The sequence below is a fragment of the Chrysemys picta genome, chromosome 1, assembly GCF_011386835.1.
Source record: "Chrysemys picta bellii isolate R12L10 chromosome 1, ASM1138683v2, whole genome shotgun sequence".
In the NCBI taxonomy this organism is placed as follows: Eukaryota; Metazoa; Chordata; order Testudines; family Emydidae; genus Chrysemys; species Chrysemys picta.
In genome coordinates, this window is record NC_088791.1 from 216,959,687 (window position 1) to 216,975,055 (window position 15,369).

General features: G+C 41.1%; 1 protein-coding gene across 8 annotated transcripts in view; it reads right to left on the reverse strand.

Annotated features, from left to right (window-relative positions):
• Positions 1-13,605: 13,605 nt before the first annotated feature.
• The window catches only part of CDKL5 (cyclin dependent kinase like 5), a 197,846-nt gene continuing 196,082 nt past the window's right edge, over positions 13,606-15,369 (reverse strand). For all 8 annotated transcript variants that reach the window (XM_065580048.1, XM_005281557.5, XM_005281558.5 and 5 more), the window contains one exon: positions 13,606-14,630. In XM_065580048.1, coding sequence (XP_065436120.1) covers positions 14,244-14,630 — 387 coding nt within the window. In that variant the 3' untranslated portion in view covers positions 13,606-14,243. The remainder of the gene's footprint in view (positions 14,631-15,369) is intronic.

Genomic DNA, 15,369 nt, shown 5'->3' on the forward strand with positions numbered 1-15,369 from the left:
ATAAAGCCAAAGCTATTATAGACGTGTATTGATTTTTGAGGGAGAAACATTAGCAAAATGAGGAAAACTGGCTATACCACTTGTATCAGGCTGGTGATTTGCTGTTTCTCAGCCTAGATGGATGGCTTCTTCACTTGATGCCTATTCTTAACTTATCGTACAGGACTTGCTGGAGTAGATCAGCCTATAATTCCTTCAGGTCCAGGATCTTGCCTCTACCAATGGACAACCAGTGATGCAGTACATGGTGTGGGTGAGCGGCACAGGGAGCAGGAATTCTTTCTAGATTCCTGTCACGATCAGATTATATGAGACTTGAACCCACCAGCACATCACTCAAAATGTTGTTCTAGCCTTAACAAATAAAGCAAATGCTTTTCATATCAAATCTTTGGGTGAACAGCACTATATACATGCAAAGGACTTAGAGTACTTTTACAGGCATTAAACAAATTTCACACTATACCTGTGACGTAGGTAAGTATTTTTAGACTCATTATACATGGACCTGCTCATGCTCACACAGCAAGCTAGGGCAGCACTGGTAGCCGGACTTAGGCCTATACACTCCATGAAGTTGCACAAGGTCTTGTTCCACATGCAGACATCAGACTAAGCAACCAATTCCACCTCCACAGGCTGTTGGATACTGGTGCTACTGGGTTATGCAGATATTAATTATAGATGGTGATGCTTTGTTTCTAGTGTAATGCACTGGTGTGTGGGTGGACAAATAGGGGACTTTGTAACACACTCATCAGTGGGTTACACTAGTACCTGACTTCCCAGTCCCTCAGGGAGAGTCACCAGAGGCCACTGAGCCTCCTGAACAAGTGTATGTTTTAGGTCAGCCAGAAGGAGTAGTACATGTGGTTGTTGGGGAGGCAGAGAATGTGAAAAAAGTGGGAGGGGACCCATAATATTAATATGCTTTATACAGGGCCAAGCAAACCTAGGGCTGAATTAGAGCTCTACTGCGCTAAACATATTCCCCTTTTCAAGATGAATTTTACCTACCATCACCAAGCCCACTTATATCAGGTCACTCACAGTTCTCTGTAGTTCTTATGAATTGAAAGAACTCTCTTGTCCACCAGCATCACCAGCTCCCCATCATTTCCTCCTGCAGATCAGTAACAAGTGTGTTCAGTAAGTGGCAACCCAACTAGTAACCTCTCACCACCGGGGGGTGCAACCATTCACTCCAATTGTTTCCAGTTCATTTTAATACAACCTTGCATTACCCAGGTCAGGTCAGGACACCCAAACCTTCCACCTGAAGGTAAACCTGTGATAGCAACTGGGGCCCTGCACCTTAGCATTTCTGAAAGAGTTACCCTGTACCAAAGTGCACCAAAAGGTTCCTACTTCATCACTGCATTTTGACCTGTTTTTAAGACTGGTAAAGAAACACAACTGAAATTGTTCATCAGTCCTGGAGAAGCCTCTGCAGTATTACACATTGGACGGGCCCCCTCATCAAAGCCTGGGTGTTTGGTTTGTTTAAAAAAAAATCCCTCTCTCTAGTCTTGGCATGCTACTTACTCCCGTTGGAACCAATTGCAATACTCTCTGCCTCCTCTTGCTACGGGCTCAATCCTGCCTCCTCGAATGCAGCCACACATCATGCTGTATGTTCTCATGGTATCATGCAACTCTTTTGTGCGTTTCTCGAATAGTTGACTGCAGAAATGTCAGTCAGCAAGGAAGGACCAATTTGCAGGAGAGCAGGTTTGTACCCAGAACACTTACATAGATCCACCAGTGGGAATTTCCTTAATGTAGACAGGGCCTTAGATTACTATGGTGATTGTAATCATTACCCAACCAGCTTCATGTCTAAGGTGGGATTATGACAGCTACTTAAGGGCTAATAGTTTTTACAGTTTCTACATCAGTCTCAAAGGATCGAAGGGAAATTGAACACAAATGGGGAAGAAAGAGAGAAAGAACAGCAACAAAGGCCAGGCTGACAACTCACCAGTGGTGACAGCTTTACAAGTCTGCATCTATTCAGGATATTAATACTTAATGGGGGGGGGGGGGGAGAAGGGGGGAGAGTGAGATGTGACAAAAATGTGGAACACACCTTTTGCTGCAGGTAGTTCATCACATTTTATTCATTCGTGGTGGCAGATGGGGTGTAGTTCATGATTCATTTGAGCCCCCTGATAATAAATCAGAAATGTAAGAAATTTCTGCTCCTCGGGCAGGTTTGCAGACTTCTGCTCTTTTGCAACAATAGGCTAATGGTTGCAGTGCTACAGGAAACACCTTTCATCATCTGCTTGGGGTGTTTCCTATAATGTTTTCTTTGGTCTCTTGCCTCCCAAGTGCAACTTCCTTTAAAAAAAAAGTTTCCCCAACATATGTAGAAATTCCATTCTTTAGCAGCAGGTTGGAAAGTCTTGTTTCGTCATCTTTTGGGTTAAGGAGGCAGGGCCGGCTCCAGGATTTTTGCCGCCCCAAGCAGCAAAAAAAAAAAAAAAAAAAAAAAAAAGCCGTGATTGCGATCTGCGCCCTTTCAGGGCAGCAGCTCTACTGCCACCGCTTCAGTCTTCAGCGTCAATTCGGCGGCTGGTCCTTCGCTCCGAGAGCCGGACGTGCTGCCCCTCTTTGTTGGCCGCCCCAAGCACCTGCTTGCTGCACTGGTGCCGGCCTTGTAAGGTTTCTAACATACCACACTAGCTGCACGAAGACAGTCCTTCCCAGAACTCTCCCTGAAGCCAAAGGTAATTCCACATGCACAACACTGGTTTCTGGGGCAATGAAATGCCACTGGATACAATGAAAATAAAATAAAATGTTGATGGGGTTTCCCTGTTTGAAATAACTATAGCCCACCTATAAAACTGAGTTAGCAGATTACACCCTCATTTTATGATTATGTTGAAATGTCGTATTCCTCTTACTGTTAGCTACTACTCCAACTGTCCTATCCCATGTCCACAGCAAACATGTCCTCCTCAGCATCTGATCTCCACCCCTCCTAATCTCAGACCTCTCCCTTCCTCTATTCCTCTTGCATTTCAGGAAAGCTTGGCTCTCTTTTCCCCAAAAAGTGTAATTCCTTTTTAATTTAAATTCTAGTCAATCTCCATGGGTCACTAAGCAGACTGAGTGGGATGGGGAGCAGAAGTTGGGGCAGCAGTTTTTGTTGTGGGCACGTGAATAGGGAGTGCTAAGGGAAATAGCCCATCGGCATGGGGGAATTCATAGTGACTAACGAGCAAGATGTATATAACCTCTTAACAGGAGAGACAAATATATACACTCTGAGCGGCTAATAATGGCCTTCAGGCAGAGTACAGTGCTTTGTATGCTGTTTGGTTACTGAGAAAAAACTGGAGTTATTATACAAGTCACACACCTTTAGCAAGTGAAGGAAGCACCATAATGTGAAATAAATTCTCGGTTATTGGTAAATTAATGAACCCTGCTCTTAGCAGATTAGATCATTTTAGTCATTAGCGCCTAATAAATAGCACATCCACATTTAATTGATTCTTGCTCTACTATATAATAAAATGAAAGCTGTGCAGAGGTACTGTCTGGATAGGGAGTCCCTATGTTAAATCTCTTCTCAAAACAACTGTGGAAATCATTATTCCCTTCCCTTCGTATAAAATGATAAAGTAGAATGAATAGGCACGTTAAATTTCCCAGCTGCACCTCATCCTTTGCCTACATGTTTTCTCTTTAGCTTGGAGATTTTATGGGCCTGGGAACAGGTTTGCTTATTTAAATGTAAATAATAGCACCACAATTACTACTCTGCTGCTGACTTGCTGCATAACCTTGAGGAAGTCACTTAATCCCTGAGGTTCATCTGTAAAATGGGGATAATTTAGGCTAATTAAAGATTTTGCCATGGATATTTTTTAGTAAAAGTCAGGGACAGGTCATGGGCAATAAAGAAAAATTCATGGAAGCTGTGACCTGTCCGTGACTTTTATTAAAAATATTTATGACAAAATGGGAAGCCCTGGGCAGCTCTGTAGGGATGGGCTCGGAGTGCTGGGGGCCCTCACCACCCATGGGGGCTCTGAGTTTCAGGGTCCCCCACTCCACCGCAGCTTGGAGCTACGGGGATCCCCCTGCTGCCCGCAGGGATCCCCCTGCAGCTCCCAGCCACCATGGGCTGAAGTCACAGAGGTCTTTGGAAGTCACAGATTCTGTGACTTTCCACTATCTCTGTGACAAAATCATAGCCTTAAGGATAATACCTCACTGGATGTTGAGAGGCCTAATTAATTAAGTGGTCAGAAAGTGCTTTGAGAACGGCACTTTTGTTGCTCCAACTCAACATGAGTGCAAAGCATTAAAGTAAGAGTGTGACTAATAATGTGATGAAAGCACAGTAAAATGAGCCAAAATACAATTATGAAAATCCAAAGCTATTCCTAATAAAGCCTTTTATTAGCATATCAATGTCATTCTTACTCACTGACACAAGTGCCTCCAAGCACAATCAAACCGAACGGCGGCAGGAAAGACTGGGAGAAATGGAGTGAGGCAGTGCTGAAAAAGGAATTTGCTGGGAGTGGAAATTCAGCTGGTAAGCATTGGTGACAACTTTTAAAATCCTGTCAATCATAATGACTTTGAAATAGAAGCAATGAGAGCACAACCTTGAAACGGCTTGCAATTTAATTAGATCAATTTTTAGCCTGGAGGGACTATAAAGTGACAAGTAAGGTCATTGTGCTGAGTGGTCAAACCAGCCCAGACGTTGAGTTGCCAACTGTAAATTAGGTAATAAACATCTGCCTGAGGCCTTCCTATCGAACTGCTGTACACCACTTATCTGAGCCAATGACCCTTCCCTCCTAATGGGTACAGGATGGAATTTTCCTTTCTGGCTGTGGGAGAGCATTGAGACCACTTCACTCTCTGTCTTACCTGCTGGGAGGGAGACATCACCTCTTTACCTAGCTCCCAGGGAAGGGGGAGAGCCTATATTTCCAATCTCTTCAACGAGAGTTAGGCTCCACTCTTTCCAAGTCCTTTATGGTTGCCAGGAGGACACGCACAGCTGAGCTGGAGAGAGAAGTCAATCAGCAGAAGAAAAATAATTGAACCTAAGCAGTTCACTTATGATAAAAGGTCGTTTCTCGACTCTGTAGGGGATATAGGCAAAGGAAATGAGCAGATAAAACAGCTGAACACCAAGAACATTGGGGTCATCACTGTGAGGTCGATAAATGAGGAACACAACAAGGAAAGGTTGTAAGAATAAAGCTGAACTAGAGGAAATAGAAATTTCAAATAGATTTCTGGCCACCAGCAATTATGTGGGAGTTCTGGATGTTGGGCCTGTGGTACTGGATGAGATGAAAGCTACCAAAGCAGTAGATTGCCTGCTTAAAAAGTGAACCAAGCCTAGTTAAATGAAGACATCAGCCAGTTTGGTGGTTTGTTAGCATGGCAGCAGCACTTACCCTCAATACTGCCCCCAAATGGTAACTCACTCCAGCCCATCAGAATGGGACAGCATTGCAGAAGCAGCACACTTCACTTCCTGGAGGTCACAGAGTGAGGCGGAGGGCTGAGAGAAAAGGTCTCCATTCCTCCCTACAGCTGCATCTGACCATCCTTTCTGAGAATGATGGCACAGGGTCTTTGGCAATGGCAGAGGAGGGAGAGGGTCAGACGACTCTCCCCAAAATGGTAGATGGAAACCAAAATTCTTTAAATTTACTGAGCATCAACAGCCTGCTCAGTGCTGGAGTAATAAAGAGGATACTAACCTAGCCACAAGTAGCTAACAAGTTACTGTAGACCATGTGGTGACTGAATCCGTGATCTAAGGAATCTTGCAGAGTTCATTGTGCCTTTGTGGAAGATGCATATTGCAAGGAAGGATTTAATATCCTAGAGAGTGATTTGGTATGTATATAAGGAGGCATTTAAGCATTGAGGGCAACATGACTGAGGGGCTAGAAAGGGGGCACATGAGGGAGATGTGGGAAGATATGAAGGGAAGAGAGATGGGCAAGAAACGAGCGGAGAAATATAGGCAGGAAAGTAAGGCCTTTCAGGAAAGGGCAAACAGCTTGAAGGCAGGAAGAAGCCAATGAAGCAATACAAAGAGGGCAATGATATGGCCAAAGGCATGGAAGAGGATGGGATGGGCAAAACTAAGCACGAAGAGGACAGGCAAAAGGTAAGACAGTCTGGAAAGAGAAACACTACTGTGATATTCTGGTTTTCATGCTATCAATGTAATGTACCTGTGGCATGGCAGAAAATTAACCTGGGTTAAAAACTGATCTGGAGTATGAAGGCTCATGGGCCAAATGTAAGTATTTAGGTGCCTAAAGATGCAGATAGGCACCTAGTGGGATTTTCAAAAGCATCTAGCCCCCTAATTCCCATTAATTCCAATGGAAGTTAGACACCTAGACACTTCTGAAAATCCCACTAAGTACCTATCTGCATCTTTAGACACCTAAACACCTCAAAAATCTGGCCGCCATATGCCCACCTGGAATGTGATGCAAGGGTCACATCCCAAATGCACAGAAATTGCAGAGATGATTTTGATGAGGAACCATGGAGAGCTAAACCACTTAAATGGATGCCATTGGTTTCTAAGGGTCAGGGAATGTGGAGACCCCAACAAGTCATCCAGCCTTTAACCCTCTTCCCCCATCTTAGCATGCATTCCTCAGCTTGGTGCATTCATGGCAGAGTTCTTCTTCTGTGGCTTCTGAGCAGTTCTCTTTCAAGATGGAGCACCTTTTGGCCTTTTTTGGTAACAGCTGGTGAGCAGACAACAAATGGAGACAATATGCCTGGGGTGGATATGCTTCAAGGGGCAAAGCTCCAGAAATTTTGGCCTCTTAAGGGAGAGGAGGAAGAGGGAAAGATTTTGCTTTCCCTGCCGCAAAATAAGGTATACAAGCTGGGGTATTAATGGATAAGGCATGGCCCAAACAGAATAGTACTTCAGCACCCATCAGAGAAAACTCTGGCACAAAGGTGGAAGGAGTGTGTTCAAGCTCCGAACACCTAGGCCAAGAATTTTCAGGGGGACTGGTGCAAGCCAAACATCTCAAACTGGGAAGAGGTCAAGATCCAGCAACAAATGTGTCTACTGAGGCACATTTCTAAATTCCGATCCAATTCTGATCATCTGGATTCACACGTCCAGCATGTAGCAACACAAAGGTTAGAGACAAGCTGATATGTCAAAGGAAACTCCATACTTGTGGTGTGAAATGCTTTCTGAGTAACATTAGCCATGAGAACCTCAATTTTCTAGTGCAAAACCTGCATTTTATTAAAGACATAGTTTGGAAGGCCCAGTCAAAAATACATTGTGCTCAGTAAAAATTAACCATTTCCATGCTGATAATTAAGGTTACCACAGGATATTTTTTCTCTTTTATAATATTTACAGCAACAATAGAAATTGTACAGAAGTTAAGAATGGAATACATGCCCAAAAATAATTGATACAGTGTACCAACGACATGATACAAAGTTGTATATAAACACTTTACACATGGTTTATTAACTTGTGTGAAGTCTTCTTTACATATCCAACACATTTTAAAATCAGTTTGTATTCAAGGATTAAAAAGGTTAACACAACATCACACCCCTTCCACAACAGAAAGCATGGTAGATTTAAAAGTTTGTGCGTTTTAGAATTTCTAATAGCTGCTAATGGAAGTGGGTAATTCTTTACCAATAAATTTGGAAGTTTGGAAAAACTACCTCCACAATCTCATACTTTTGGCATAGCACTTTCTGCCAGGTGGTGAAAAATATCATCATCAAGTTCTCCAAGCCTTGTTCTTTGGCCATCCCTCTTCCTTTGAGACCATATAATTCAGTATTTGACAGTGGAGATCTAAGCAGTCCTGAATGGTTTTCTTAACAGATTAACCAGATTTATAAATGCTTCAATGGAGTTTCCAATAACTTTACACTCTCAGGGAGGATTTCAGTTCATGATCATTGTTCCACATAATCCAAATTTATAGGTCAGAAATTACTCCTTTTGATGAGACATATCCTTTCATATGATGCACATAAAATAGGAGTACAAAAACACCTTGCTGGGGAGACAGCAAGCTGAGGACACAACCTATAGACACAACCTATACTTTGGGCTTAGCCTTTTACTAAACCGTGATACACTCTGTCATCTGATTTACATCTCAAGAGCTTACACAAAGCGCTTCAGATTCAATAGATTTGCAGAAATTCATATTCTGTGCTGCAGACCGGCTTTGGCAACTGGAGATTTAATGGAATCAGTTCCTGTGAGCTGCCATATCCAGCCCTGTATGTTTATGATGCCCCCTCTATTGCTGAGGCTTTCCTCAGAATGGACATAGACAAACAAGTCCATGTGAAACCTTAGTCTGGGTGCTTTTTTTTTTTTTACTGTGTTCTAACTCATCATAGAGATTGATTTTTTTTTATTTTTATTTTTTTTGGGGAGGGAGGGAGGGAAATGGGACAATGAGATAAGATTTCTTCCTTGGATGAAGTGAAAAATTAAACTGAAGAAAATCCTGAGCAAGTCTAAGGATAGCTGTCTCTGCGTAGAGCAGCAAACCAGGGTGGAGTAATAGATAAGGCCTCTATCTCCCTGATAATCTGCGCTAGAGCAATAGCAAAGAACAAGGCAACTACAATATTTGAAAACGACATGGAAATAAATGGAGGGCACAAAGGGAAGACTGAAAAGCAGTGCAAAGATGACATTAGGATTCCATGAGGGTAGCTGAGCTGGCTTAGAGGTTTTTAGAAGCACATCCAGATGAAGGCCAACTGAAGCTCTGCTATTAGGCTCCTAAAAGCACATAATTCTCTTATGTTAAAGTGTAAGATGGAATACTTTATAGATCTTTTCCTGTAAAAATTACAACATTTTATAAGTCAATGGTAAACTGAGGGCCAACTAAGCAAACCCTGACCACATTCTGTAAGAGTGAGGAGGTAGATCAACTCTGAGAGAGGACAGGAAAGATCCAGAGCTACATCCCTGATCTCTTAGCCTTTAAACCATCAACTCCACATTCGGTCTCTTGGGCTGAGACACCAAAAGTCACGTGCATTTGGCTATGTGTTTTGAATTACACTTTGCAGAAGGGTTGGGATAGTAACACAGTACATTGTTTTAATGGAGGGAGAGCATCCAAACGGACAACACAGAGATGGCTGCCCCTACAACTGATCTTATGCATCTTACATTTAGTCATTGTCTCCAAGAGGTCCTCTTGCTCCAACCAATTGCCTGAACACCAAGATACCTTTGATCATGACAGCAGCCATGCAGAACTAAGTGGAGGTAAACTATAACCTAAATCTATCACACTTGTACCTTATACATTCAGAAGGTGTTCAAGCAGGCCACTCAGCCAAGGGATTTTTCCATCAAGAGAGTCTTCCCCCCAAACTTGTTCCTGTGATTTGGGGCTGATTGGTGAGAGAAAAACTTTGCAGTTCTCTCATAACATCTGACCCAAAAGCACTTTATGCAATGATGCTCCATGACTGGAACCAGCTTTTCCTAGAAACACCAAACTATGTATAAAAGTTTATTCAAATTGCTCCTTAAATATCCCAAAGGCTAGAAGTTAAATGGCTTTTCTCCTCATTCACTGCAAACCCCAGTTTATGAAGTGGTCAACATTATGACAGACAGACAAAGGAAGTTGCATGGGGAAAGGCACCTGTTCCTAGAATAGTATCCTGATTTGAAGGATATTTTAGAAATGGTTAAATAGGGCACTCTACCTTTCTTAATGTATCCTGTGCCATACTCCCTTCACTGCACACACTGGGCCTATTTACATCAATTCTACAACAGCAAAGCTGAGTGGTACACAGCGTGGTCCCCTTTTTGGATGTCTGTGTCTGCCAAGAGACACTGAAGAAATTAAACAAATGTTCACAACCAACACAAATTACGCAATACATCATTATGGCTATTCAGAATATTCCTTGTGGAACTGACTGCGACTCTAATGTTTCTCATAGCTCTACTCACACACACAGTTATAGTTCTTATATTAATTTGATGTATAAAAATTTAAAACCTGCCTGACTCCCAAATTGTTTTAGGATCGTGAACAACTAACCAGAATAGGAGCCCAATTGACTTTCTGGCTGATGGTCACCCTTGAAAGATTGTCAATTTTACTTCAGATAAACAACAACTTCATCTCCAATATTAGCTAAACTACATTGCTCCTATTAGAAGAAATGCCTAAAATACTGCAGATTATTTAAGGCAAGTGGCAAGTTTTTAAGGATGGCCACCGCAGTATAGTAAACTCACACTTGTAAGGACTTGTGGGGGAAATAAAAATCTAGTCTTTATTTTGTGCCTTTTCAAACTTCCTTGATCAGATGATCTTTCATAGAGACCCAACTGGAATGCTTAATAGTGGCCAAAAAATCTCAAGCCTCTGCAATAATACCAGTCCACCTCTTTAAAGGCATAACCCACCTTTGCTCCCAGAAACCTATGTGAGAGAGGAAGGCAATAGGTCTGTAAATTATCTGAGGATGAATCCATTTGAGGCCTGTCTTTACATTGATCTAAGAGAATGGTAGTCTGTAAACATGCATTAAAATGCAGAGACATTAGAACCTATACATCCAATTCATAACCTGGATCTGATCTGGCAGCAGAAATCAGAGTTTGAGGTTGGTCTTGAGCTCTGTGGGTTGGGAGAATTTGTAGAGGCAGCAGATTGACTTCCTGAAGCAGAGAGTGCTACCCACTGTTCTTCTCAGACCATGACCTCTACTTGCACTCAGAACAGTGATGGTGCGTGCTCCAGAGGGAACAGTGAACCTCTGAATGTGCTGGTGGAGCAAAGCGTCCAACAATTTCAACCAGCCTTGCACAATTCCCTTTGCCCAGAATATGTACCTTTCCCCCTGACAGGTGAGTACCATATCATTAGTTTTTTCATTATCATGGTCAAAAGGGCAAAACAAAAAAATCTGTGTTTCTAGGTTAGCAAACTTTCATGACAGTTGTGAAAGACTAGTTTAGGCCTTTAGAGTATAAATTTTAATTAAAAAGGAGGTTAAAGTGCCTATTTTTCAGTTTACAAGAGCCAAACTCAGACAAGTTTAGACAGCTTGAGTTGTATAAATGACCCTAATTAATTCCTGTGAACTTGTTTCTTTTATGTTCTCATTAGGGCCTCCATCATAAGGCAAAACAAATTGGCAAAGAATGGAAACTTAAACCCTAATTTCGCTGCTTTATTCTTAGTAAATCCACTGAACATATAATATAGCAAAGTTAGACCTAGAGACCAATAATCTCAGTGAAAAGCAAAGCTCACACTTGAAAAATCGTTTGCTCTGTAATAGGCTTTTCTCTACTCAAGAGTTAGCAAATCTCAGTTATCCTAACAAGATTCCTTTGGGAGCCTTAGCCAAATTGTATTAGTAATACACTAAATGTTGGGAATTTAGGCAGGGTTAAAAATATGGGAACATTTAAATCAACACCAGTTCACAAAATGAGAATTTCACTTTCTTTCAAACAGAAGGAAGAGAATTACATACATTCAATGCAGTTTACTGATCAGTTTTAATTTTTCAAGGTTTGTAGAAGTTTCTAAAGAGAAAATTGCGGTACAGGATAGAGAGATCTCGTAAATTTGGACCAGCAAATAGTCTGTATGTTTTCTGAATCACACTTGAAGCTGCAATAAGGATGTTAAAGGACTGACAGTACAATTAGTATCTCTCTTATTTAGCTTACTGCATGCTGAGGGGAAATCCACTGGAGGCTTCTGTTCTTCCTATAAATCTGCATAATGGCCCAATGTGATTATCCAAGTGTGAAGGCCTTAACAGCAAGGTAAGACGACTTTTAGAGGCAAAATGCAAGTGATGTATTATTTAATGAAAAAAGAAGTTCTTATAAGACTAACGAGCCAAACCCGGACACTACCAGTCTTGCAGACATTCATACAATACTGCTTAGAGCCCCACTCTCAAACTAGAAACTGCATTATTGTCTACTGAGCTTATCAAGACATAAAAAGCACTGTTTCACACCCACCACATGTATATTATATATAATATATAGTGTTTATATATTACATATATCAGATAAAATCTGAAAAAACACCACATGCACATTTCTTTCAGGCAGCTGAGAAATCAAGAATTCCTGCTTTATAGTCTGCCAAACTTGTTACCAATTTTTTTCTGTACTGTGCAAACCTGAAACAACATACTGTACCCTATGAGCCAGATTTTGCAAGTTTTGGTGTCAATTTTGTTTAATGTTCTTAAATGCATTATTTTGGACTTCACCTCATTTTGCAACGAAGTAGGAACTCCAAATGTTAATAGATGGCTATTTTTTTACATCTATATCTGTGGCTAAATTATGACATTCATACTCATCTTGACTTCTTTTTGGAAAGGACAGAATATCTGTAAGTACAATTGATATATGAAGACAACAGGCAGAAAGTGAGCGACACTGCAGACTGATGCAAGAGTTGAACAAATTAGTTTAAATGTAGGAAAGATTGTATTGTTCTGACACTACAGCCTGATGCTCCTCTCACCTACACCAAGTTTATACCAGTGTAACTTGTTTGACTTCAGTGGACTTGCTTCTAATTTACACTAGCGTGAGAGAGGGGAAATCAGGCCCTACACTTAAAATCCATTGTTATAAAGGCGGCAATCCCTTTTCTTTTCATAATATTCTACAGGAGATTGAAACCTCACATCTAATATTTTGTAGAAACTGGAAACTGACTGTGAATGGGAATATTCTGATAGCGAGCTACAAGGAGAAATTAAACTGCCCGGCACCATTCCCATCTCTAACTGAATATCATTATTTTAGTAGCTTTAAGTACATCCTGAAACAGGAAGAAAAGAAAGTGCAAGAGCATTTTAAATTTAAATACAAGATTTATCTTTCTAGTTAGTAGACTTTTAAACCAAATGTAAAATACATATATGCATAAAAGCTTATACCATGATTTGCAGTGTTATGCTATGTGTAAGTGTCACAACTTTGGCATGTCACTTGCAACTCATGCTATATTTCTTTGGTCTTCACCCTATTAAGTGGAAGAGCATCTGCGTTAGCTTGTGGCAAAGGGGCACTTTCTCCCTTTAGAGAAAGATAAGTGATACCAAGCTTTCTAGTCTCTTGATGCAGATGCATAACTCCCATTGACACTAATGGGAAAGCTAAGTGCACATTCAGGGGAGAATATACCACATTCAGATTACTGTACAGTTCCGTAGTCTCTTACATTCAGCCAATACCTCCAACAAAATAGCCAATATAAAGTTTTGAAATGAATATTATACTTTTGTTTGCTATCAATAGTAATGCCTATAGTACTGCGCTCTCATAGCTGAGCAAGATTCATACTGTTACAGTCACACTTATATCCACATTCAACTCCCTTTTATTAGAAGTATAATACTGCACTTTATATCACAAATGTATAAAAATATGGCAGATAGTGTCATAACAATACTTTTCTTTTAAATGAGTATATTTTTAAAAAAATCAGTTATTTACCATTTATATATATTCGAGAGAGAGAGAGAATAAAATACTCCTGATGCAATATATAAATGTTACTGTTAGTTTTTATAGAAACTACGGTAGCTGTTGCACTGCTTCACAATGTTTCAAACAGCTCAAAATAACTTTACATTGTAACAGAAGAGATATGATTATAACAGTACGATATTAGTTCATCATAAATAAATATTACAAATCCTATCAAATGTGGAAGTTTAAAAAACAAATTTAAGACATACAATTCAACTTTAACCCTTAACAGGGATACTTGTATCACATAAACCCCACTGTTTTAACTAGGCAGCAAAATATGTAGTAAGGGCATAAGTCTAGACACTAATTGTTTTCACCCCTCGAAGTGCCAGTACATACTTAAACTCACCCGGGCTTTCAGACAGAGATGTGCACTGAGCTGGAATGTAAATGAGAAAAAATGGCAACACATTTCTTCTCCCTGAATTGCACACACTATCATCCAATGAGATTTCTGATGACTGATAATTAATAATTCATCTTGTTTTACTATAAGATCCCTGACTATCAGTGTGGTGCCAAACAGTATAGCCCCACAGGTACATATTGCACACTTTTATAAAGCTGAAAATACAGTCTTACTATCACCAGCACCACCACCAAACCCTCGATTTAAATTCCCATGTTAATTGGTGTACAATCGGGAGTGCCATTACAAGGCCGTCTCCTTTAAATCATTCAGATTTGGCATTCGGGATCGGTTTGTTCGGTTATACGTGGGCCCATTCTGTCCACTCTTGGAAGGCAGTTGATCAGAGTAGGAAGTCCCGTCACTAGCACTCCTGTTCACTGGAGACACATGCCAACTTGGTTCTATCTGGCTTGGTATCTGAAGTGTCGGCCTGCCTTTTGATTGGGGTTCCTGCCGCACATTGCTGCTGCTACTGGAAGTTTGACTTATGGGGTGAATTCGCACTTCAGAAAAAGAAGCTTTGGCTGGCTGACTCGGTAATGGCTGGAAGCGGGATTCAGAGGGGATAGAATGATTTGAGGAGGAGGAGAGATGTAACAGCTTCCGAAGGGATTTTAAAGGTTGGCTCTGGAAGACAAAGAATGAGGGAAACATTTGGTCTTATGCCCTGCTGTTATATTAGCATGCCACCCTTTCTGTAGGAAAACTAACTGCCTTGGGCATGTCTTAAACGGAACCAGCTTAACGTTAAAAAAATGTCAGGACTTAGTCACTTTTACTGTTTACTAATTCTGAATATTTAATTTCAATCCCCTGACTAGGACCCACTGTACAGGAATACGGAAATACATCAAGTGCTTGGTGGTTATGATCAGTATCTACTATTGCTGTCTGAACAGTTGAGATAGCTACAGTAGAAAAACTTTGTTCCAATTTTTTTTTTTAAAACATGGCAGCTGCAATGAAGTTCTCCTGTCTGGTTTTGAAGCTCTAGGTGGGATGTCTACATGAGCGCTTAGTTCACAGCAAGCGGGATGTATGCGTCCACATGGATGCTGCTGCTGTGCACTACAATTTCTGTAGCGTGTTTTGATCTGCTCCTGTTTCCAAGTGGAGTGGATCAAAGCGCACTAGAGAACTTGTAGTGCCCAGCAAGCAGCATGGTCCACATAGACGCATAGTGCATGGCAGGGTAGCGTGAGATAGATTTACAGCCCAGCTTGCCTCAAACTAAGTGTGCGTGTAGACAAGGCCAAATAGTCTGTTTTTGTTTGAAAGCGCCCCTAATACAAAAACATAACCAAAGCTTTCGCAGCCTCAAAGGTGGACACAGGAACTATTATGGCTTCCATTCTGGATTTTTTGC